This window comes from Balaenoptera physalus (assembly GCF_965194825.1).
Source record: "Balaenoptera physalus genome assembly, chromosome: 4".
NCBI lineage: Eukaryota > Metazoa > Chordata > Mammalia > Artiodactyla > Balaenopteridae > Balaenoptera > Balaenoptera physalus.
Window position 1 is genome coordinate 52,202,614 of NC_138891.1, and position 26,817 is coordinate 52,229,430.

The 26,817-nt window shown below is 41.3% G+C and overlaps 1 protein-coding gene across 4 annotated transcripts in view; it reads left to right on the forward strand.

Annotated features, from left to right (window-relative positions):
• FNDC3B (fibronectin type III domain containing 3B) overlaps positions 1-21,031 on the forward strand; it is a 350,839-nt gene extending 329,808 nt beyond the window's left edge. For all 4 annotated transcript variants that reach the window (XM_082458921.1, XM_082458919.1, XM_082458922.1 and 1 more), the window contains 3 exons: positions 4,708-4,874; positions 7,432-7,559; positions 17,502-21,031. In XM_082458921.1, coding sequence (XP_082315047.1) covers positions 4,708-4,874; positions 7,432-7,559; positions 17,502-17,813 — 607 coding nt within the window. In that variant the 3' untranslated portion in view covers positions 17,814-21,031. The remainder of the gene's footprint in view (positions 1-4,707; positions 4,875-7,431; positions 7,560-17,501) is intronic.
• The last annotated feature ends 5,786 nt before the right edge of the window (positions 21,032-26,817 follow it).

The window sequence follows — 26,817 nt, forward strand, 5'->3', positions numbered from 1 at the left end:
AGACATTATAGTCAAAGCTAAAGCCAGTTGGGGGCAGAGCCATAAAGAATTCATTTAGACCGTAAACTTTCAGTGACCCACCGAACGTTCCGCCTTGTTTATGCTTCCCCTTGCAAGTAAACATTTGTTTTAGTACATGAGAGCATTTCTCTCCGTTTTTCCTCTCCCTAAGTAAAAAGGCCCAAATTCCCATTAATGGCCAGCATTTCTATAGCCCCTGCTGCTCCATCTTCATCTGTTTTCCACAGCGGCTCTCCACCTGGGTTTTCCAGGACAGGGTGATGGTATTCACATGCACAGCTTTCCCTCCAGCTCCGGAAAGTCCAAGGGAATGTAAGTGAGAGGGATGCCGTCCGGGGACATCCTCAGGTTTCTCCAGCGTTGAGAAACGAGGTAAATCATTCATGAACCTTGGTGCTTTGTTATTATAAACAATAACCACTAATACTTATCTGGCACTCACAAGTGCTAGGCATTTTGTAATGGGTTCTCTCTGCATTATCCCATTTAATCCTCACAACAGCTCTCTGAGGGCATCAGCACTGTTACCGTGCCCATTTCACACAGGAGGAAACAGCTTACTTGGCTATAGAGGTGAAGACCACCAGGCTGTTGAAGCTGAACTCAAACTCAAGTCTGCTGTCTGCAATGATTGTTATTACCCGCTGTACCTTCAGCCCCTGCACCAGTGGGGCAGCACCATAGTGGAGCCCCAAGGTGTTTCCACACCTGTCCTCTCACTTGGCCTTCACAAGAGCGCTAGGTCATGGGGCTGATGCCTCCAGATGTACGTGGCTATGGGCAGCAGGGGTCAAGGATGGAGTACAAGGCCTCTCAGAGGCACTGCCGGTGTGGGCCCAGGGCTCCAGGGAGACCTGTAAGGGGCTGTGATACCACAGAGGGTCCCTGTGGCTACCCATGCCTCAGCCTGAACTGATACTAAAATTACTCAGCGACTTTATTGAGCATGAACTACATTCTAGGAACCATACCTGTATATTGATATAATTTCATTATGTTTCTATAGCATAGGAGCATTCATGTAATAAAAATAACAGTGAGCATTTCATGTACACTCCTTGGTCACCAGATCAGATTAACTTATTTGGGGGAGAACTATATGTCTAGCACGGGCCATAACAGATGTGGCAGGACGAATTCAGATGGACCTCTTCCTGCTGGAGCGTGAACTGGTTGTGGCCCCAGCAGCCTGGAGAAAGGCCTGCGCGGTGGGAGCTGAGAGCCACAGTGATCCTCAGGGCACCTGAGCCTGATCAGGATGGTTGGTGGAGCTCATGGTGCAGGGTCTGGAGCCATGGGTACCCTGTATTGAACTCTTAACTACGTGTCGGGCTCAGTGCTAAGCTTTTTCCCTGCATTTCTGCATTTGGCTCATCAAAACGATCTATGAAGTGGATACTGTCCCTGTTTTGCAGATGGAGAAATGATTAGCAGGGGCGAGCGATTTGGCAGCCTCACGGGCGGAGCTGAGATTCATGGCCCGTCTTCCTGGGTCCAAGTCCCCATGCCCCACCCCTTGACACCAACAGTGTGGAGGAGGCAGGGGGAGAAGTGAAGGGTGGCCCAGTGTTTACCAGGCAGCGTAGACAAGGGGTGGCCCAGGGGAGCGCAGACTCCCCACGTAGTGCGTCCCTTGTCACCTGGGCCCCCCCCCCGTGGGACTGAGCAGTCGAGGGAATGACGTAAGGGGGGGGAAGAGCCGTCGGGACGGCTGGATGGCCACTGTTCTCCTCCTCTTCATGGCAAAGCCTTGCTCCAAGCTCTGAGTCCTTGGTGGTTTTAAAACGTGGAGTCTTCAATCATTGTGTCTTGGGGCGTGTAGCATGTTTAATTCTATCACCAAAGGCGTCTGGCTTATTATTAATGAATTTTAAAATTAAGTTGGTCTTTTTAAAACAAATATTTGATGAATATTTTTAATCCCTCCCCGAGTGGTTCTAGCCACAGGGTGTTAACCTGTGGAGCCTCCCAGAGAGGCCATCACGCAACTGGCTGTAAATCACTGGCACTGAAGAAAGAAGGTTCTTTCTTCTCCTGCCTCTTGGAGTGGTGGAAAATAATTACAGAATTGGGGTGAAAGAGGGATTATATTTTTTGTGTTGGCTTGTGTGCTTTTATTTCGTTTTGGTTGGTCTTTATTGTTTGAAAGAGAAGTCACTGTCAGCATGTACAGAAAGAAGCTTAGGATCAACAGATACGTATTTGAGGCCTACTCTGTGTAGGAACTGGGGCTTTTACATGAGCTTTCACACTGAATCCCACCAGTCCTGCGAGGGAGGGGCTCTTGCCTGCACTGCACTGACAGGTCCGGTGGGAGAGGGTAAACAGCCAGTGTGTGCAGGGCGACCTCTCACCCCGCGGCTGGCCCTCCACCCGGGAGGAAAGAAAATGACCTCAGTGTTAGCTGTCTTCTCAGCCTTATGAAATGATTATAACTAACACATATTGAGTGATTATTACACGTCAAGACTATTCTAAGCACTTGTATGAACCCATTTAAACCTGGGGTGGGCTCTGTCACTAGCTTTATTGCACTGTCCCTCCAGGCAAACAAATGCTCTAATGGCAACATTGTAAAGTTTTTCAATCACCTGTTCCACAGTGCTTTTTCTAAATAGGAATGCAATTTTAAACGATTAATAAAATGCTGTGGTACAAGAGGAAAACAAGAAAAAGGAACAAAATAGCTATTCCAAAAACAGCAGGTTTTGATGAACTTGAAAATTGAAATATTTGAAAATATGCCATTTGCTCAGTTTAGATTATACTACAAAATTGGAATACTGAATCTGCTTCAGTAAATTTCTTTGTGAATGTGAGTGCTGCTGCCTACATGGATATAGTGAACTTATTTCAAAAGGAAATGCTCTTCTCAGAGCAGGGCACGGACAAGGAAGCAGTACTATTGCTAGTATTCCTCTCCAAACTCCTTTAAAAACCCGGCTTTACTGCAAGTTTGTAATGAAGATGTAACACTTTTACTTCTTAAACCACGACTTCCATTTTGTGGTATAAGTAAGGGCAGTTACTCTGGTTAGAGATCCTAGCCCGGGTGAGGCTGAGTTAATAAATAGCCTCTGGCATTAGCAAGGGGTATCTTCATTAAGGCGGTAATGTGTCAGCAGTGCTAAGTAGGTTACCATGGTATTTGGGTTTCAGCCTGGACTCTGTCTTTTCCTGAAATTAAAAATGTTCATTCTTCAGTAAAAGGTGCTTCCTTACACAGCAAAGCAGAGGAACATTAAATAGGTGAAATGACTGGGGCTCAGGAACTCACCCGCAAAGGCTGATTAATGCATGGGTACTGTAAGATAAGTATTGACTCTGACAGGTTTTGTAAAAAAGCTGTTTAATCTCTGTATCCATCCATCCATCTGGAGGGAATGTTCTCTAGCACATGGAAAAGCTGCTGCTCTCCTTCAGAAAACCCTGCCCACACACAGGACCAACTAACCCACAGGTTAGGTCTAATTCATCTCTGAATACGCAGAGTCTAGCACACAGCAGATGTTCAAAAAATGTTTGCTAAGTGAGTGCATAAATTCTGCTTACCCTTAGGCCAAATCAGCCTAAGAGACATTTTGAATTGTGTGTGATTCTCTCACTGCCTGACTTCGAGCAGTATTTGAAGACAGCGGATTGTCCTCAGATGCTGGGACGAAGCACCGGAAACTGGGAGAAACAGTTGGCCTGTGTAGGAACAAGGCAGTGTGGTTGGATTAACTCATATAGAAGTTCTCAAAGTGTCCCCGGGCCAGCAGATTCAGATTCTGAATCGACTAAAGATCCTGGATAACTTATGGGAAGTTACATTATTTCCAGAATTTTAAAGTTAACTATAAAAAGACAAACGGTAACATTATATTGCAGTTCTAAGTAATCCCGTTTCACTGTGAAAATATTAATTTTCCAAGACCTCAGGGGAAACACTCAAAATGTAAGGCCTGTTTTTTTTATCCTCATGCCTCTTATGCCTGTGTCTCATGGAAATATTATTTAGCAGAGAAGTACAAAATAGTCCTGATGGGAGGGAGAAGGATCCAGAAGCTGCCAGTCTAAGCTGTCCAGCCCACGTGTGCTGTTTTTCTGTTATCTTGATTAACCTGATGGATGATTCTGAGCAAAATATATTTTTTCTTTTTACATATTTTCTCAAAGATCTATAATCGTAAATGTCATCTTACTAGTTTGAGAAAGGAGCTTTGAAAGCTCTTGGAAAGATAAAGGTTAAAATTTAAAGAATTTTCTAGCTAAACCTCAGTTATTTAGAAAATTCTGGTAAAGAGGACATTGTATTTCTCCGGTGCCCAATTAACATTAACTTCATTGCCTAGTACATAGTAGAAGGTAAGGTAACATATCAGATTATATAGATACTACCATTATGAAAAATTTGAGATTTCTTTATCAGTAAACAAAAGCATGAACAACTGATGTCTCTAGAATCTATAACATAATTAAAGGAATCTCATTCTAAGCTTTATATGTTCTTAAATTTGTGTTTTTCTTTTATGTAAGCATATATTAGACATAAAACTTAACAGTAACATAGCAACTGGTTGATTACTAATTCAGATGGTATGAAAAGCATTTACCAAGCTGGTCTAATCTGGTCCACATTTGTATCATAATTTCTTGTGACTAATGAAAGTTCAGGTGGCTAATGGATTCTGCTCCTTTCTCTAGGTTTATTTCAATCTACAGAGGACCCAGCCACACCTATAAGGTCCAGAGGCTGACAGAATTCACATGCTACTCCTTCAGAATCCAGGCAGCCAGCGAGGCTGGGGAAGGGCCTTTCTCGGAAACCTACACCTTCAGCACAACCAAGAGTGTCCCCCCCAGCATCAAAGGTTTGTGGACCGTGTATTCACTCATGCTCTTCTGTGAGAGTGAGGAAATGTTGGGATTTAAGAGGAGGAGGCTCGATTCTGACCTTGAAGATGCTCTCCTAATATTTCTCATATCAGCAAGATAGAATCAAAAGAACTTTCTGAAAGAGAAGGTTGAGAAATGGGTTCTCTAGGGGAAATGAGAGGCCTTAAGGGAGAGGGCTTACCGGTCATGCCTTTTCTCAAGTATGTGTAAATTATTATCACAAATAATTTAATGGTGAGACAGCCTCTTCCCCACGGGGGATAGGTGGACAAAGAAAAGAAGCCGAGCTGAGTGACAGATGTGGGGTTGGGAACGAGGGTGAATTCCCGGTGATGCAGCGCTCATGGCAGTTTACCAGGAGAGGCCTGAGTGTCTCTCTTCAGCGGTCCGCACGCGTCTTTGGATGACTGTGGTGCGTCAGTAGATGAGAGGCTGGTGGAGGCAGCACCCACAGCCTTTCCTCCAGCCCGCAGCTCTCACTGCAAAGCTGTAGCAGTGGCCTGTTCTCACCTCCTGGAGTATTTGTCTTGAGGTTTGTGAATGACTGGTTTACCCTCTGCCCCCTTCATGGGATCAGGGAGCGAGCGAAAGCCACTCCCCCAGGGCTCTCCCTCCACCGGCTCTGCTGAGCCCTCATCTCCCATTTTCAGCCACTGCACAGCCGACTGGCCAAGCCGGGCAGACAGCAACAGGGCAAAGCTGGCTCAGCCCTTCCCACCTAGCGCTGGGCCCAGTCCCAGCCCCTCATGGACTCCTGAGCCTGCGCCCTCCCCTCCCCAGAGTAGTGTGATTCTTGTGAAGGTCCCTGCTGTCTGTCTTTGCTTTCTCCAGCTGCTGCCCGAAATGACTGAGGCTGACAGATAAGCAGCCCACCTGAACCAGGTTTTACATGGGGTAAAGTGAGGGTTGGCTGTATTATTTGGGTGGCTAGGCAGTGAGCACAATTTGTTAAGAAGGTTCTGTCTGTGTCTGGCCCCAGGAGAAAGGCCATTTGACCCACTGCTTCCGCACAGAGGCGCTGTATCAGCTACACCAGGGCATGGAGTGTGTTACAGGAGGGTGCGGGGCCTCCAGGGCCTGGGTCAGGGTCTGACCACGGTCTGGTTCCATTCTGTGAAGGTTTCCCATAGTTCCTTTCAGGGCGCTTTATGGTAAATACCTTCCCCCTGCTCCCCTACCCCTCAGCGGTCCAGAAGCTCTCTGGCTTCTTCATGTGACGAAGATAACTGGTATAAATGGATGTACACTTGCTGGGTCACTTGGGCGGTAAATGCCCTGGCCCTTTGGTGAAGCTTCGCCTTTCGGCTCTAACAGAGGAGATTCCTGAGCACACTGTGGCTGATAGGTTTGTTGTTGTAACAGGAAGGTTTGCCACGTTTACCAATTAGCTAAATAACTTCAGGGGTCTTCCCAGCACTACCTTTGCCTCTGGAAATGATTATTGGGGGAGATGCATTTTGTGGAAAACACACCACCAACCTGATAGCCCATGCAGGTCGTGGTACATTTTCTTCCGGAGGACAGTGTCCTCCACTGCCACACGTCAGGTCTTCTCCGCTCACGCTTAGGTTCAGGAGATTGTCTTAGCCGGAGGACTGTTTAGTCTGATGAGATTATTTAGTTTTCCATAAATTGCAGTTTTGGCCAACTAAGACAAACTTTTTTTTTTAAGACAGCTTTTATTTTTCTGAAACAGCATTGTACAGAATTGAAAGTAGAAACAACTGCCTCTAAAGAATTCATGTAATTAGAAAATAAAAATAAGGGCATTCAGCAAGAGCAGTTACACATGCTAGTTACAAAATGGAAAAATATCAGATGCTGAATTAAGCTGTAGAGATACAGTATAAGCTGTAAGAAAATATTTTAAAATTCTACAACATGTAAGTGCTTTGCTGCAAACTAACATAATTTCACTTTAATCTGGAATGATGAGTCCAGTAGGTAAAAAATAAACTAAAAAATATAAATGTAAGATAACTTTTAAAGGCTTACCTCAAATGCCACCTGCTCCTCAAACCTTTCTTAGACTCTCACACGGATGTGACTTCCTTCCCCTGGAACTCCCCAACATTTTGTTTGTACCTCTCGTTTTAATCTGCCTTACATTTATGTTTGTTTGTACTTGTTTCATACCTTTCTCTCCCCTTCCTCAACTAGATCTTCATTTCCTTGAAAGCAGTATTTATGGTACCTATTTTTGCATCCCCCAAAGAACCTAACACAGGGCTTAATCATAGAAGGTGCTCATTAGCCATCAAAAAAATAACAAAAATGCAACCCAGGCCAAACAGTTATTAATAGGATAGTGAGCAAAGGGTTCTTCGCCAACGGCTTGCTAGGCGCGGAATGTCTTCTCTGTGTAAAGGGTACCCTGCTAGTTTTCTAGGAGGCTGGGCAAATAAACTCCCCTCTCAGGTTGGGCACAAACATTCTCTCTCTCTCTCTGGGTTCTCACTAATAGTACTAAAATATTGACTATTCGTATGATACTTTGAATTTTGAGCTTGGATGTGTGGATTTGTATTTCAGCACCTCGAGTAACACAGTTAGAAGGAAATTCATGTGAAATTTTATGGGAGACGGTACCACCCATGAAAGGCGACCCTGTCAACTACATTCTGCAGGTATTGGTTGGAAGAGAATCTGAGTACAAACAGGTAAGAACCAGCGTGCGTGGCACGTGCGTGGCCTCTCAGGGTCAGGCTGGCTCCTTGCCTCTGCCTTTGCGGTGAATAATTTAGTAGCCAGTGAACTACATTTTTCTCGAAATCGGTCATAGAAACTGCCTCACAGGTACCCATTACCTAATTCTTTAGGGTACAATAGGTCTGGCTTACATTTTATTTTGTATGTGGTGGTATTCTGAAATTTTCAGTTCCACAAGCATAATCTTGTGAAGTGTTTTAAGTTCTGTATTTGTATTCGTATGTATTGACAACTAAAGTGCCAGTGGTTTTACTTTATAGGGAAGTAGTGTCAACCTAATTACTAAAGCCCATGTCTGTTTGCCTTTTTTATGGAAGTTATAATTGAAGGATAAGGAAAATGACCTATCAGCCCTTGAGGCCTGTGACTCAGAAGCTCTGGGTCACTACTTGTCACCCTTTAAGGTGCATAGGATCACCTGAGAATCTGTTAAAAATTCAGATTCTGATTCAGTAGGTCTGGGGTCGAGGTTCAGGCTCCCAGGTGACATTGATGTTGCTGGTCCATGGATCATGGTTTGAGTAGCAAGGCTGTATGGTTCGCATGATAAACCCGTGCAAGAAAGAATGTGATTGGAATATAACCCGATAAAGAATTTGGGTTTATCATTCTTGACACCCTTTTTGATCCTAATTCTTCCAAAGCCACACATTATCTTGTCACTGGATGTGAAAGATTCAGATACTCTGTGGCTTTCCATAACGTTCCCAGGAGCTTAATAATTATGTGAAATCAGAATATAACATTGTTACTCCATTAGAAAAGCTGAGGACCCATTCCTTACCAGCACTTTTTTTTTTTTTTTTTTGGCTGTGTTGGGTCTTCGTTTCTGTGCAAGGGCTTTCTCTAGTTGCGGCAAGTGGGGGCCACTCTTCATCGCGGTGTGCGGGCCTCTCACTGTCGCGGCCTCTCTTGTTGCGGAGCACAGGCTCCAGGTGTGCAGGCTCAGTAGTTGTGGCTCACGGGCCTAGTTGCTCCGCGGCATGTGGGATCTTCCCAGACCAGGGCTCGAACCCGTGTCCCCTGCATTGGCAGGCAGACTCTCAACCACTGCGCCACCAGGGAAGCCCCCCTTACCAGCACTTTTAATAGAGGAGTGCATTTATGTCAAACTCAAGAAGGTGAAGATAAATGCCACCTGCCTTCCGAATCATTAACATAATTTGCGAACACTTCTTTGTATTCAACTATTGAGGCTCCAGATACACAAAACAAGTAGAAAATAATTTGATTCAGAGTTTTTGTTAATTTGCTGGTTAATATTCCTCGTATTATAATAATAAAGAATACTTGTAAATAAAAATGAGTAAAAAGAATCAAAGAAAATTTTAGTAAATTTTACTGTACTTTGTTAATATGAAGTGCCAGATAAAAGAATGAATTGCTTTAAGCACATTTTGCAAAAACTTGTTTTAAACATGACAGGCACCACCAGTATTGATTAACACTTTGGATGATTTCACCAGTTTCCATCATTCCTGTGAAATAAGAGCAAAACCACTCTTGTTTCCTTTCACCTTACAATCTCGTTTTATACAGCATATTTCACTTCACAGTCAGTAATTTTACGTGTGCAGTTGTTTCACCTTACCACAAATATATTACTGGTTTCAGAGTCTCAGTGCACATGAAGAGCAGAGGATTTTCCCTGCTAGATTCAGTCATCTTTAACACCAGTAGCATTGTCCTGTCGCATAGCAATGTAACAAATGGCTAAAGATGAAATGTTACCAAATTTTACATGTCACTTGACACTTAACAATATTCACTTCCCAGCAGTACATTCATTGCATGTTCATCGTTGTATTTTATAAACCTTTTATTCCACCACCATGCTTTTCCAACCTGTTCTTGGAAAAAATGTTCTGCTTCTCAAAGCACACTGATTGTTGATTTACATTGAAAAAGCATTGTTTACTCAATATCTGTACATTAGGCATTGTCAGAATATAGGTTAATCCATTCATAAATTAGATTTCACTGGCAGATTGGCTGTTTTGAATCTTGCTATTTGTTTAATGTTATATATTTTGTCTCACGAACATACAAATACTAATACACAATTACATATATGCTTCAAAATTTATTTCTTATTGTAAACAGCTATAAATAATAAGAGTTTCTTGTTGAAAGTAGGTGGAAAACACAGTACACCAGGGCGGGCTCAGTAGCTGGGGAATTAGCATTCTTCTCGTAACCGTGTGTTTCCTGCATTTACCAAGAAATGATTAAGGCAGGTAGTGGTACTTGAAAAGCCAGAGTTGAGTCAGGGACAATTTGTACTGAGTTTTTTGCTTCTCCCTATTCAATAAACATTAACTTAAACATGATGTTTTGAGTACTTCATTCAGTTGTTCTGGACACGAGATAGGGAATGAAATCTATCTTATGTGTGCAGAGTAATGGTTAAAATAATTATAGTCCAGAGATAACAGGCTTTGAATTCATAGAGGCAAAGCAAAAGAAAATGAGAGGTCATCAGTGCAGAGCATACACCACGGCAGAGCTATGGGCTTAGAGGAAGCACTGTGTATACTTCAATTACAGCACTAATCAGGCAGGATCCACTAATGTGTGGGCTTGTGTTATTCATTTTTATTTTCCCAGGACTGGCACATAGCTAGGCACTCAGTAAATGTTTCTTGTGTGTGTGAAAGAGGCAGTTTCACAGGAACAGGGTGATTTATACTTGCAGTGGTGAGAATCAGTAAACTTCACCATAGGGGGGATTTAGAAGTGATGTTTGTAACTGAGGTGAAAAACATCACCCATAATAGAACAGTGTCCTTCTGTTCCCCTAGCTCAGTTTTACAGGCGACATATGGCAAGGGCCAAGTCTTTTTCTGATATTTTGCTGGAAACATTGACTTCAACTCTGTAATTAGCTTTCTTTCGTTGAGCTATCATGATGTGGGGTGAGCATCTGGTTCTAATTATGAGACAGTCTATTAACTTAAAGTATTAAGTCCTCACCTAAAGTTTTACTCTGTATTAGAATGCATGCATATATTGATTTGGCTTTTCTGCCATTTAGAAAACCTTTCAAGCACAAGCTTTTTTCAAGAAGCTTAAAACTTCTTTTCAAACAAACAGTATTAATTGTAAAGCATTCTTAAAAAGAATGAAAATTGTATGTATATGCAGGTGACTGATTTTTTTTTGCCTCACAAGACAGAACATAAACAGTTTAATATATACATAAGAATGTAAAGCGAAATGATTCACATTCATATCCCTGTTCAGACAGCAATGATTTTTACATAATTTAAATATAAACACTGAAGATGAGAAAAGGGTAACAAACTGCAAGAAATTATTACCTATTGGAAGTCAAAATTTGTGACAAATTATTAATATTGTTGGTGCTCAGATTTGTTGCATTATGAAAACCTTTGAAGCATCTGAAAATTTATAGAGCTCCACCTTTAACTTGATGGCATCTCTGTATAAATTTATTTTTATTTTGTATCATTTTTAGAATATAGTATTGGGATGTGTATTGATTCTTTGTGGTATCACACAAGTTACTGTGAAGAAAGATCTTCTCTTGACCTTGAGAGAACTATTTTAAAGACTTGGAGCCTACATATTTTTTTAATAGTTTGTGATTTAATTCCCTAACACAGAAGTTAAATAGGCTGTGACTGTCTTGTTGCACATTTTCTTCATCTTTGTGTAAATAAAGGGTCAAATCCAAAGCAAAGTAAGAATAGATCAAGGAGGGAACATTTAAAAGCTATCATTTGTCTTGCTGATTCTTAAATTTTTTAGGTTTATAGGTGCGTTTAAGTATCTGATGAAGGATATGACCCGTTCTGTCAGAAAAATATTCATGCACACATCCATTTTAAATTGCATATGAAACAAATTTATATTCAGTTTCACAGCGTTCAGGTGTAGGGCCCCTGGTTCATTGAGAAACTGTTAGGTGCTGTGCACTGTGAGGGCTGCCTGGCGTATAACAGAACAGCATAGTCTGTGCTCTCAGAGCTTCTGGGCCCGTTGGGGTGGAAACAGCGTGCCCCCAAGAAGCAGTTCAGTAACAGTACCTTTGCGTGTCCTCTTTGGCTCAGGAGCAACAATTCCTGCCCAGAATGGCACCCTCTACAGAGGAAGTCTGCAGGTTAGTGAATTCCCACTGTAGCTGGGGGGCAAGGGAGGTGAAATCTGCCTTCTGTAGTCATGTGATACTGGAGGAATTAATTCACTTCTCTGAGCCTCAGCTGTCTTGTCAAAGTGGAGATGCTAATTCTCTGCCTCAGGGTTACTGTGAGCGTCAGATCTGTTCAGGCATGAGAGGGCGCTGTGTAGATGGCAGTGCTGGGCAGTTGTGTCTCCCTCTCCAGTTCCTGGGAGAAGGATGGCATTAGTAAAGAGGTGCAGGCGTTGGCCCAGATCCCAGCCTCCAGCAACCTCCCCCAAAGGCTCTCTATTTCAAAGATTTCAACTACACAGCATGTTACTCTGAATTAAGGGTCACTGATTATTCATTTCGATTATCTGGGTATTACTTTAAATCCTCTCATTTGGAACAAACATGTCAGAATTACTTTAAAATATATTGCACATCAAATCAAGGACAGAAATAGTCTTTGTAAAAATAATATTGTTTGTATACTTACTGTGATATTATGATTGGTTACTTCAATAAAGATAATCTTAAATGGAACTATGCCTTTTAAATTGGGTTGAGGCAGGAGGAAGAGCCTGTAATGGTGCCCCTGTCAAAATGAATGAAAACAAAGGGATAAGAGGCATGGCCTGCTGCCCTGCCATGGTGAGAGGCACAGTCCCATGAAAAGTCACCTCAGCTGTGCTGCAGGCCTGATGACCTTACTGATTTTGCGATCGCGTGGCTGTGATTATGTCCACAAAAACAAATCAGTTATCGCAAACCTCAGGAACCAGAATCCTCAGGAAATGCAGTATCGGGATTGTTTTAATTTTTCCTTAACTAAGATCCAAAAGGCTTAATAAGCATTGTTGACTACTGTCAATACACTGAAAACAACTCAATCCTTGTTAACGATTCCATTTTGTATAATCATGGCTGCACCTGTTCTAAACTCTGTGGTTTGTGTGCGGGTTCTGATACTTAATGTTCACATGTACTTGCTTCTGGTAATTTTCCTCTCTTTTCAAACAGTGTGGTATAAGCATATCTACTCTCAAGTATTTAAGGGTTCTAATTAGAGAACATTCACTGAGCATCTGCTTTGTTAATAGCCATTGTGCTGGTTGCTCTGGAGATAATAGAACACAGTCCCATACTCAATATATTTATCATATATATACTTTTAAAGATAATATTAACAAACATTGTGTTGACAGTGCTTGTGAAAAGGGGGAGCTCTTCTAATTAAAACAATAAGAATAGCTAAAAGAAAAACATATTTACAAATTATAGCCCAACTTTCGATTGGACTTGTCATTGAGGAAGTTCCCTTCCATTAGATATTCATTTTTCCTTCACTAAGCTTTTTGCTTAATGGTTATGAGAAAAGTAGCACTCCTTTGCTTTCAAAATATCAATACATTTTTAGGGATCTTTAAGGAGTTAGAGTTGGGAAGTACCATCAAAATTAATATATAAAGTCTATGTTCAAGAGTCCATGAATTGTGTTTCTGGGAAATTAAATATACTTCTGAGCCAACTTTCTTAGAAGGAGCTAAGCCATGCAAATTCTGGAAACCATAGAAATCATTTAATACTAGATATAAATGAACATTTATATCTACTTTCCAAAAGTCTCTCAGACATCTGTAGGGATAGGTTATTAAGTGATTTTCAGCCATGAGGTCACTGTTTGTTTGGCATAAATTAAGAGGCCATGTCACAGAAATGCTGCCCAAGCCTTTCCTTGGCACAGACTGGGCTGGGGAGCTGCTTTCCATACATCATATAGGAAAGGCAGTGCTTTCCTTCTGGGGCAGTGGGACCCAGGGTGGGGTGATCTGGAAGTGTTTCATGGAAACACCAGGGAGGCTGTGGGACTCCCTGGGAAGACAAAGTCAGAAGGTCAAGAGAAGTGGACCTGGTATCACACCATAGTCATTCGATGAGGACTGAGGTGGGGAGGACGGGTTCCACCAAAGACGTGGAACCAGTGGAGCTGGAGCAGTTCCAGTGGTGAGCCAGGGGTGTTTGAGTTAGATGTGGGATCTCGTCTGGGGTCTACCACTACCCTTACTCACCTGAGACCTTGAGAAATGAACAGCTTTCTGATCCTCAGTTTTATCATCTCTAAAATGAGAGTAATACTCACCTGCCAGAGTAATCAGGAGGATTAAATTTGATAAAGATGACTTATCTCCAGTATATTCCTTTCACAAAGCATTTTTCACATAGTTTCTCATTTAATACTCAGTCCCCCTTGGGGTTAAGTTAGGTACTGTAACTGTCCCCATGTTAAAGATGAAAAAAAATAAGGTTCAAAGCTGTTACTTGCCCGAGGTGACAGACCTAGAAAGGGCCAGAGCAAGGACTTAGACCTGGCATCCTGATGCCAGTTCCTGGTCCTGCACTTGAGAAGAATCTGCCCAGTGCTTCCCAGTGGCCAAGCAGACTAGACCCAGTTCCCCGGGGTTGCACAGAAGAGCTCCAGCAGCTACAATATTTCACCCTTCGATAAGGGTAAACATTCAGGAGGTGAGGCCTCCAAAAGAATTGATGAAAGAGGTGTATCAAGAAACCTTGCAGCTAAGGCTTAGCTGGCAGCTTTTCTCCAACTCCATAAACAGCCTGACATTAACTTATCACCACCATAGAGACAGAACAGATTGTATATCTGGGCCATTGCAGATAGGAACCCAAAGCTCGGATGGCAAAGGGATTGGTAGTATGCTGGTCCCAAAGGTTGCAAATCATTCCCTTTGTGAATGGTCCCAACAGTTTCGAAGAAAAGACTTGTCTTGGAAAATACCAACTTCAGCATCTAAATTTGGGAAATTAAGAACATTCACAATGAAAAGGTCTCTTTAAAGAAAAAAAAAGTGTACACTATTGTTTTCCTGAGACCACCCACATGTTGGGAGATAATTCATAGACAGTGCTCTCATGGTGTAGTCTGAACTCCTGAATGGCTTGGGGCAGTCACCATGACAACGAGCTCATCTTAAAATACCCATTTAACTAACTCATCATTGGAACAGTGACCTGTGAGAAAGGAGTGGCCTCTCAGGATCGCTGGGGGTTTTCTTATAGCTCTTTTGTTCTTGGTTGCTCCGGCCCAGTTCTGTCTGTAACCCCAGTTGCTAAGACACATGCCACAATCTTTAAAGAAACAGAGTAACTCACCAGGAGGAACGTGCTTCAAATCTTATAAAGGAAAATATGAGAAACAGAATTGGTTTTCTGGGGCTTAATCACTAAACAGAAGTACAGTAAGACTCTTAAAGTCTACTTCTAAAGTTTGAAAATGGGGGAGGAAAAATCTTAAAAAGGCTGAATATCAGGTGAACGCTGGAAGTCCGGTCCCTTTTCTAAACTGTGATCCTCTTGCTGTCTTTCAGTTTGCTCAACACTAAGTGAGTGGCAATTGCACTTAGGTTCTCTGGTACCATGTCCTGCTTGTAGAAGTTTATGTGCCAGGCTTTAGAAACACTGAATGTTTGTAGATTCCCACTAACTCTCTTTAGCTGGAGAGTATTTCAGACAAAGTTGAAATTGTTGGAAATACTCTATTTTCTAGGGAATTTGTATTAATGGGCAAAATTCACAGCTTTACTTAAGGTGGCCTGTCAGTAGGTTGAAAATGCCCCTGTCCACTTTTTTTTTTTTTAAGTCTCATTTCCCTTTATTTATTTATTTATCTGTGGTTGTGTTGGGTCTTTGTTTCTGTGCGAGGGCTTTCCCTAGTTGCGGCAAGCGGGGGCCACTCTTCATCGCGGTGCGCGGGCCTCTCACTATCGCGGCCTCTCGTTGCTGAGCACAGGCTCCAGACGCGCAGGCTCAGTAATTGTGGCTCACGGGCCTAGCTGCTCCGCGGCATGTGGGATCTTCCCAGACCAGGGCTCGAACCCGTGTCCCCTGCATTGGCAGGCAGATTCTCAACCACTGCGCCACCAGGGAAGCCCCCCCTGTCCACTTTTAATCACTGTATTTTAAGAATATATTTGGAGTTGTTTTTAAGTTCTAAATAGCAGTAGTAGTAATAATAGCTCACTTTTTCTCTGCACTTACCCATGTACCGGGCATGTTTTAAGCGCTTTACAGAGGCTAACTCGGTGCCACTCAGCTACAAAGTGTTCAGTTAATTTTACTTTCTTGTTTATTTCATCAGCCAAATCTCTTTACTGATTTGCTTGAGTTCCAGCTAGTTTTTTCCTATCTCTATTTCATATAAGACGTGGATTTTTATGTAATTTTAAGGTGGTTATCATTTCCTCTGAGTGTTTCGAGGGTCAGTACCATTTTGATTGAAGAACCACGTGAGGTCTCCCTCTACCACCCTCCCTCAAAGATACCCGTTTTCTTCAGTCAACTCAGAGGTTGATAATCTCTAAGTAAACTGGTAGATTGCAAGTCGTCATAGTAGTAAGCCTCAAGGTGATTATGTCAGTGTTAACAAAGGGGAAGAAAATATCCTAGATTCTTAATGGAAAAAGGACCGGTCGGTCAAACAGACAGGAAACACTTAAGACAGACCATTAAATTAATTAAATATTAATTTGTGATAAATAGGACTGCATCACAAAATTTCTTAAGAAATGATTAGGCAAGACACAAAACTGGGAGAGAACATTCACAACACATCCCCGACAGAGGACTTACATCCATATTAAAGAGCTACCACAAACAAAAGCAAACAAACTGAAAACAGGCAAGACAGTTGAACGCACTCCCCATAAAGGAAGATATGTGAGTGACCAAATGAGCACATGAAAAGGGGGAAAACACTCTCAGGCATCAGGGAGGTGCAGCTGAGGTACCATACTCACCCATTTGAATGACTGACAGTAACAAATGTTGGTGAGGGTGTGGAACAACTGGAACTCTCATGCTTAGCTGGCAGGAGTGCAGAGGGATGTGCTTGGGACAGCTTTCTGATGCAGTTAGATGTAGACTTATACCCAGCCCTTCTGCTCCTAGGTATTCACGCAAGAAAAAGAGAAACTTAAGTCCTCAAGATCTGTACAAAAATGTTCATAGTACTCTTCCTATATAAAAACTCCAAACTGGAAACAGTGCAAATACTTGTCAAAAAGCAAATGGATACATCAAAGTATAGGCCTATGATAGAGTACTTATTCTTCAGTAAAAGGAACAACTACTGAATCGATTACACGGATGAATCTCGTAGGCACAAGAGAGTGCGTAGTGTTTGATTGCATTTGCATGAACTTCTAGAGTAGGCAAAACAAATTACAGAATGAGAAGTCAGAATAGTGTTTACCTCTTAGGGGTGGAGGTGGGCTATCTTGATGGAGTAGTGTTAGATGGTGTAGTCAGTAGTCAAAGAATCATTCAACTGAGACTTTGCACTTTATTTCTATAATCTGTTTTTAATTGTCTGCATTAAAAAATATTAATTCTTTGCAGCAAGATCAGAGAGCCCTTTGTATGAATTAAGTCATCTGCTGATTTATAGCCTAAATTATTAAAATTTAGCTAGATGCATCATCATTACTTTTATCAGCTGCATTTCTGGTCAGTGCCTGATCTCCTGTCAATAGCAGAGTCACTGAATTTATTTTATTTTATTCAGAGTAGGTCAGAATACTTTACAGATGAAATATAAACTGGGACAAATGCCTCTCCATGTACTTTTTGTTGTTGCAGAGTTCGCATAACCAAGCCAGGTCTACAAGGCCCCCAATGTTATACAGTTATTACTTTAGGGATCACAATGTTGTTATAAATTTATTCACCAGGACTTTTCTTTTTCTTGAAGGTGTACAAGGGAGAAGAAGCCACATTCCAAATCTCAGGCCTCCAGACCAACACAGACTACAGGTTCCGCGTGTGTGCGTGTCGTCGCTGTTTAGACACCTCTCAGGAGCTAAGCGGAGCTTTCAGCCCCTCTGCGGCTTTTGTACTACAACGAAGTGAGGTCATGCTTACAGGGGACATGGGGAGCTTAGATGATCCCAAAATGAAGAGCATGATGCCTACTGATGAACAGTTTGCAGCCCTCATTGTGGTTGGCTTTGCAACTTTGTCCATTTTATTTGCCTTTATATTACAGTACTTCTTAATGAAGTAAACAAACCCAACAAAACTAGAGGTATGAATTTAATTAATGCTACACATTTTAATACACACATTTATTCAGATACTCCCCTTTTTAAGCCCTTTTGTTCTTTGATTTATATACTTGTTTTACAGATTTAGCTAGGAAAAAAATATCAGTGTTTTGGTGCACCTTTTTGAAATGCAAAACTAGGAAGAGGTTAAACTGGATTTAAAAAAAAAGAAAAAAAAAAAGAAGCAAACCAGATACCAAAAGCTAGCTTATGTTTTCTTTTAAAATTTTCAGATTTGCCTCTATTCTGTTTTCACTGATGTCTTTTGCAAGCCTTTGATTTTTTTTTTTCCATGTCACCATTTAGTAATTTATATTCACCTGTCACTTCTTATGTCTTGATCATCTGTACCTGTGAACATGAATCACAGTGTGTGTAGTTACAGGGCTAGGATTTCAGTGTTGTCAGAGTATCACCACACAGCAACCACACACAGAAGATGTGTTCACTCAGATAAGGCTGCCCTAAACAACCATTTTGTCACTCAGTTATTTAACTGTGTTTAGCTCATTGAGATCAAAATGTGTACTTTAAAATGTTTTAATAATCTGTATTTCTTATGATTTTAACACTATGAGCTGCCTGTCTAAGAAATCAAGTAACCAAAATGCATCTATAAATTATGGAGCATTGTAGATTTTACCACATCAATTCATAGCAGTAACTTTTCGAGGGCATTGTGCAATAGTTAGTTGTTTCCTTGTTCAGCTATTTTAAAAGCTGCTTTAACTTGTTTGTCTGTCTTTGTATATAACTACTTCTGATCTAATCACTAGAGTTATTATATTCTGTTATGTTTGACCAGAATTATATGATGAGAACTGGTGACAGTTTAGTGCCTCTGCCCATTGTCCATGACTTACACTAATTGTGATCAGTCTTCTTACACATCAGCTCATTATTTTTGGAAGATTTGCCTTTAGGCTATTCAATGAAGTATCAATGAAGTGATTGAATTTCAGTAGCTTAATTCAGTGCACATAATACTAATCTAACAGCAGGTGAAAATTGATAAAGCCCAAAAGAGTCATCTAAATTTGTAGTTCCTATTTTTGTGGGGTTGACCTGGCCATGTGTGGAGAGGGAATGGTATTTGGTGGTGATAAGCACAGGGTGTTTGGGGGGTCAAGGAGCCTAGATTATCTCCCTGGATCTGTCACTAACTTGCTGCGTGATCTGAACACGTCACTTTACCTCTCTGTGCCTCAGTTTTCCCATGCATTAAAAATAAAAAATAAAATGGGGATTCTAATGTTCGTAAGTGCTTTGAGATCCTTGATCTATAGGTGCTATTGGAGTGCAAAGTGTTACTCTTGCATGTTTATTCTGAGTCATGAGATAATCAATTTTAACCCAAAGTCATTGGATTATTTATATGAAGTCCATAATGTTCGCGTACCTCAGGGACATTTAAGAGTTGGAGGTGCAAATATATTCCAAAAGGGTGCAACAGACACAGTGTATCCCCCTGCTTCTGTTTTTGTATATTTTTGCTACTTGGTTTTTCTTGATCATAGCTATTTTGTGCTTGGTCTGTGTTGTCTTAAAATGCAGTATCCTGTACTAGCTTATAATATTCCCATACCAAAGTCATGGGGAAACCAACATTATTTTGTTTTTGGTTTATTTATACTATATTCTGCATACAGTACTTTAAATGCCAATTACAGTGCAATCTTTATTTATTGTAAAATTTTTTAAATGTACTTATGTACTAATTTTCCCTTGTAGCATGTTATTTTTTTGTGTTTTATACTTTTGTAATTTTAGGTCAGTCTCATTCCTTGGCAACATCTGTAGTATTGTCATTCTTCTGACATTTTCTTGTGTTTTTAAAGATAAAGAGCATCTAGTGCATTAAATGCCAAAAAAAATCCATTGTCAGCGATTGAAACGTTTACATGTACCCAAGAAAAACATAATCATCTCTTGAAAGAAAGTGCTAAGATCAATGAATTATTCTGTGTGCCTACGTTGATGTAATAAGTACTACTAGAAAGTTCTGTATTTTGTTATTGACTAGAATAATTAGTTTAATTATTAGCCTTGCAAACTGTTGGCATCAAGGTGAAATTTTTTTGCCAAAGTTCTGGCCTTCCAAAACTCATCCCTCTATTTAAATGTGTATTATGATCCACTGTAACACTGCATCTGCATTTTCTGAAACAATCTCATGCAGGTGTTTTGGGGAAAAGGCATTTCTTAAGCAATGAAGATTCAACTGAGTACGAGAACCCTGTCTTCAGGAGAAAAAAAAAAAAAGTCCCTTTTTTGGAAACACTTCAGAACTGCTGCTATAAAGAAATTCTCTGAATTGGTTGGAATTTTTTTAATGAAATAATACTTTAAGCCAAAATTGCTATGAATATTTGATCTTTGAGATTTTCATACTATCTATCTGTTTAACCACCAGAAAGCTGTTGTGTGTGAAACACTAGCTGATGGCACTTTATTTTATTGCTCTCCGTTATTCGGTGTCATTATAATCCCTTCAGTCAAAAAGTTATTACACTATCTGGCACTGTTTTCTATCACAAATATGTGTATGTGATATTGATATATAACTATATATATATTGCCATTACACATGAACAATAAAATAAAGTGTTATGTTAACCTTCTCTCTTTGCCCTTTTGCAATATGTAGGAACGAGTGAGTGGCTTTCTGATGCTCTATATGTCAAACTCCTCCCTGGCACAAGAAATTCCAGTCATGTGAAGCAAAATGCCCTTTGTCCTCAAAGAAATTGTTTAAAAAGAAAACAACTTTTTAAAAAGATTTTTTGCATATTACCTGCCTTGTTCTTATCAACTTGAAATGTTGGCATTTTCTAACCGTGTTTTGTTGGCTACAGTAATTCAGTATTCCTGTCAAAATTGAAAAGTGCCCTAACTGAATGTGTTTGAATGTTATCCTTGCACAATTCTTTAAATTGAAAGACAAAATGTTTTACCTCACTGTTGGACATACATTCCAAGCTTTTCAACTTTAGGAGAAAAAAAAAAATAATCATGTTTTCCTGTAAATTTTAGACTATTTCATATACATTGTATTAAAACTGCCATATCAATTTTAATGTATAGATTTTGCAAATACTATGCTATATGTAATACCTAACTGTATCTGTAGTGTATATGTAATATATTTATGCCCAATAAATGTTTTAATTCTTTCTGACTTAAGTAGGGTTCTTCTGCCATGAATAGGATTGCTTTTGTTGTTGCTACTTTTTAAAAACTTAAACCACACCCCAGAAGTTGTAAATTCAAATGCGTTCATAGGCCAGGCAAGTGGCATAGCGCACGGTGCTGGCTGTACCATCTAAAGGGGCAGCTGCCACCCTGCTCCTGGTTGAGGTCCTGCAGGATTGCCACCCACAACCACGTAGGCTGATGTTTCAGAAGTAAAGCAACTACACACCAATTAAAAAAAAAGCAGCAGCAGCTACAAATCCAGATCTCCCTCAATGGGCCAACTAACATGGGATTGCGGACCGTAAAGGCCCACGGGCTGTCAGTTCTTTGTCAGAGTCTGTGGGGATAAAGAGTGTGTCTTTAACAAACATTTTATCTATGTGCCAGACTCAGGAGCCCAGGCCTAGCTCTTTTCACTTAGCGCCTGGGGTGCACCTTCTCCATGACAGACTCGCACAGTTTTGACCTCCTTCCCTCCTCCGGGTCTCATTCAACAACAACAATGGCAATAAAGTGTAGTGTTCCTACTACAGTCATGGTTTCACCCTGATGATGTTTACATTGTTTTGCTAGGAATCCCCACTATCTTTTTTTTCCCCCTGAGGGAAAAATGAATGGGGGAACCGATCGTTTATAACTAAAAGCTTTCTTTCTCATAAAGAATGGCGATAATCATTCTTTTGGGTAAAAGTGACAAGTTGAACACATCAACTTTTGCATGCTCCTGACACTCCACTCCTGAAAATACAGTAAAGGATTTTTTTTTTAAGTCATAACTGCTCTCAACACAGAAGAATGGGAATTGTTAGCACCAGAATTTTGGAAACCTGACTGAAGAAAGCTGAATTCTCATTTAGTGGGGGAGACAATGAGCACCAACTCAATTTATATGCAGAATACACTGCAGGCTCAAAAACGGACAGAAGCGTGTCCCTTTAAAGGGAGGGTGAAGAGGGAGAGGAACCTAAAATAGTATTGGTAGAAAGCTGTTAAAAGTGCCATTACATCTATAAAATCCCTCCCTACTTTCTTTCAGCTGGACAACTGCTCCTCCACCCTTGCAGAAACCAAAAGTTTATCCACAGGAGAAGGTAAAATAGACTTGGACTTAGAGACCTTAGAGACCTGGACTTAGAGAATGTTAGTCTTACCGGAAGATGAAGTGGTTCAGCCAGAGCACCTTTTGGTGATCCTTCTCAGCCTTGGCCCCACAGTAACACCACTGGGAAGCTTTTCAAAATCCCTATGTTCAGACCCTACACCAATAAAATGAATATTTCTGGAGTATCAACGTTTTTTAAAGCTCCCCAGGTGATTCCACTGTACAGCCAAGATCGAGAACCACTGTCCTAAGGTGAAACTCCTGGTCAACAATCCTCTCTCAGCTTTTTAGTCCTCCAGCTTAGCCAAAGGTCACCTGACATCGGATGAAAGCTGCTAACATGAATGAAAAGTCCAAAGCCAACAACTTGGAAGAATCAGAGGCTAAGGGAGAAGAACCTTCAGAAAATGACCCTATCCCCAGAGAGATGAGAAGAAAACAGTCATCTGTAGACTAAGGGTAAGATGCTGTGGAAGAGGGACACGTGAAGAACCTGGAAACGTTCTTGGAAATTAGAAACTCAGCAGAAGGGTTGGAAGCTGGAATTGAGACTAACCTAAAAATAGAGCAAAAAAAATGGAAAGATAAGATCAGGATCAGACCAGGACATTCAATATCTAAATAATAGGGACTTCAGAAAGAATAGAAAGTGTAGGGGATGAAGTCATCAAACATCTGAGTTTCCAGAGTGAAAGGGCACGAGGGAGCTCACCACAGCGGATGGGACTAGAGCCTCTGTCAAGGCACACCATCTTGAAATTTCCAAACAGTGGGACCAAGAGAAGCTCCCCAACACGCTGAAAAACCGGTCACATGGAAGGGCTAGACGTCAGAGTAGATGTGTGCTTCTCAGTAGCAACACTGGAAGCGAGGAATCCGTCAGGCAGGTATGTCACGATTTTGAAAGAGAAAGGTTTCCCACCTGCTTACTCTCAGTCAAGGGTAAAGTATCATGAAGCCATTCTTAGAAATTGGAGCCCTCACAGCTTTGCCTCCCATGCACCCTTCCTCAGGAAGCTGCTAGAGGGTATGCTCTCCCATATGAGTGGATAAACCAAGAAAGAAGCATCCATGGGATTCCGCCTTCAGTGCTGTTCGCGCAGGTCAGAAGTTGGCTCTCTGGCCCTTTGCCTCAGAAGGATTTATGCAGCTTTCATTTTATCCCTTCCCTACCCCCCAGTCATGGTGGGCGAGCACACGCACACACACACACACACACACACACACGCATACACTTTCCTCTACAGAGAGAAGACAGAATGACTCTTTTAAACACTTTGCCTTGGGCTAATTAAACTAACAATTAAATCTGTGTACCGGCACTGGTACACTTTATTCAGGGTGGTAACTTAAAAAAAGTTCCCACCTCTACTGCTAGACTCTAAGTGCCCCAAAAGCTGGAGGAAGGGAACATGTACCCAGGGCAGCAAGTCTCATTCAGCTCTGCAGCACACAGCATATTCTCTGGCACGTAATAGAAGCTAAAAAATGGTTTGTGGAATTCAGTTGACTGATTTGGTCGGAAAAGTTCACATAGCAGGGATGAGAACCATAAGATACTCGCTGCTCCAAACTGTAGTCTTTTGCCACAGTGTGTTATTTTGGGTGCAGTATTTTGATTTTTAAAAAATTGTAGTCAATAAATTAGAATGTGGCAATTTCCCACAAAATACTGGGATTCCAGATTCCACTGAAGTTTGAGAGACCTGGCAACTCTAGGCCTTGTCCTGGAATGGTGCTTATGGACAGGGGTGAATAGTAGCTGTCCTTGTTGGCTGGCATTTGCTCTGCGCCCGACCACATTTCCCACCAAATCCCGGACATGGATATGGATGGTGATGTCCCGTCTAACAGAAGAAAAATTCTTGGCCTTGTTTCCATCAACAGTGAGAAAACGGGGGGCGGGACTTCCAAGAATGATGGAGTGAGGGTGTCTGTACATCTGCTCTTCCACAGAAGCAACAAAAACACTGGCAAAAAAAAAAATTGTCCTGAACGTTCTGAAAACTTTTTTCAGAGCTCCAGAAATTAACCAAATGCTTATAACAATCTGAACCTTGGTAAGAACTGCAGCTTTGGTGGTATTTTAACTCAGTCTACACCCCACACCCTACCCCTCCCCAGCTCCACACTAGTCTTGAAAAACCGCAGCCCTGCGACCACTAGAGGGGGCACACTGGGTTTGGGGCACCTCAGAATGGCTCATCCCCGCGCACTGTCACCATCTAACCCGTCTCACAGGCTCTCTGGAAAAGCCCCACTGGCAGGGTGGTTGTACTTAACCTGCCTCAGAGCTCGCTCTGTGGGAAAGCCTTATACCCAGGGCATTTGTTGAAAGATAGTCAGTGCAACTGTTTAACCCTGCAGCTGCTTGAGGCTGCAATACCAGCGGGGGTAAACAAGAGCTGGCCCAAAACTGCAAGATCTGGGGAATGAGATGTCCTCGGGGGCTTTTAAAAGCTTGCAACATAGTTCTTGGGGTCTAGAAGGCCACGTGCATGTGCAGGGCTGTGTGCATGCTCCGCAAAGACCTGAGAAGGCCCCGATTTCACTTCTGACTGATCCACAGGCCTTGTGCAGTCAGGGAGCGAAGGTTAAGGCAGAATTGTAAATTCCCTGTGCATTGAAGGTGCGCTCCAGCATACAGAGCCCCTTGACTTTGTCAAGGGAGACTGACTGGCTCAAGGCACTTAAGGAAATCTGTGAGCATTCTTTAATTGACCATTAAACACAACAGATATTCTAGTGGCCAGACGCAAAGAAAGAAGTCTGGAAGGATACAATCTGAATTCATAACTTGGATTAACCCTAGTGAGGAGTGGGGAGGTGATGATCAAAGAGAATTTTAGTCTTAACTGTAATATGTTTGCCTTTTAGATGAAAGATGAATTTATGTATTGTGTAATAAAAATTAGTTTTATGGTAAACAAAACCATACAGAAGAAATAAAATTCCTCCCCCTTTTCTGAGCCAAAGGATAAATAAAGATGCTCCTTAATTTTTTCCCCTAGGACGAAGGTACGGATTTTGTTTTCTATCTGAACAAGTTATAAGAGAAATGTGTTCAATTTGGATAAACACAATTTCTTGCAGTCATGAGCCATTGAATGCTTATGATTTTCCACTATAACATTGCTTCCCAAAGTGAGGAGGCATAGAAGATAGCTAAGTGGTTACTGTCAACACCTTTTAAATTATGTAGTTTTTGTCATCTGGGCTAGGGAAAATTGTAACTAGCATATCAAAGAGAAACATAAGATTAAAGTGGATATTTAAGTTTACAAAAGAAACAGAACAAGTAAATAGTGCAGGTGCTACTCAGATATGGCAGAAATCATAGGGCTGATAAGCAAATGACTAAAGTTTGAGAACAATGCACTGTGGAACCCTGCCTCCTAAAAATACAAATGGGTCTATGCAACACAACACGTGTTTTAAGTTAGCGGCTGCAAATATATTCTTTTTTTCCTCAGGTGAAAAGAGTTATTTTAGGGGAAAAGAAATGGGAATAAAAATCACAATCCACATGGAGTTGGAAATTGAACTGAACTAGAAAGTTCATATCGCTGATCCCTACCAGCCTCAATAACCTGCTTATACCTTCCTGTCTTACTGGGCATATCTTCACATTTGATACTTAGGAATATTCACAAGACTAAGAATTAGCTTTCCTTTTTTTTTTAATTAAGAAGTTGAATATTTTATTATTAAACTGTTTCTTATTTTCCTGCAAAGCTGTTGCTTCACTGTATGAAAATAGCACCTGCAAACACAGTATATTGCAAAATTAAGATAGTAATGTTCTTCATTGGGCACTCTACAACTAACAAACTTTTCTCCACTGCCAGTTATTTCCAGTGGGAAGATCGTTGAGTATTTTGACCCAAATCCAGGGATGGCTGTAAGCAAGTTACAATATCATATAAGGCTTAAGATAGCAATGTTATCCTTGAATTACATAATTTTTATAACTAGTTTTACCACAGATAATTTCAGGAATTCTGAATATTATAACTGGAGACTAGCCTAAAAATCATAGGGTGTTGTGAAAAAGATGCATAGTGTTTATCTGAAGTCATTAGGAGGTTAAGGGGTCTTTTCTTCAGGAAACATTGTTGCAAGTAGTTTCTTTTGCTAAAAATTGCCTTTTAAAAATCTATCCACCACTAATTTAAGACAACTATGCTAGATTAAGTTGTTTCAAACTAGTTTATTTAGGGGTTCCATTTTCACTCCTCAATAGATTTTATGTATTTCTCATATGCTTCTTCACTCATTAGTTCATCTAGTTCATCTAGTTCATTAATTTCAGTTACTTCTGATAGAGGAGAATAGGGTTCACTACTAGCTTTCACACTTTCCAAAGCACCAAATTCCTCTTGTTTGTTCAATTTTGTCTCAACTTCAGGCAGACTACAGTAAACAACAACTCCCACAGCTTCCTGTGAAAAATTGCTGATTCCCACTGTTCCAACACTGTTTTCTGTTGGTACCCATTCATGTTTGTCTGTGAATTTATGCACCGACACCAGAGCGGGGCCGGTGCGCCGAGCCCGGAGGGCGCCCACCCACAGTCTCCAGGGCAGCAGCGGTCAGGGGCGCATTGGGCGCAAAGATGGCCCGCAGCCTACAGACCGTGGCCTGCACGCTCCGCGCCACTTGCAGCG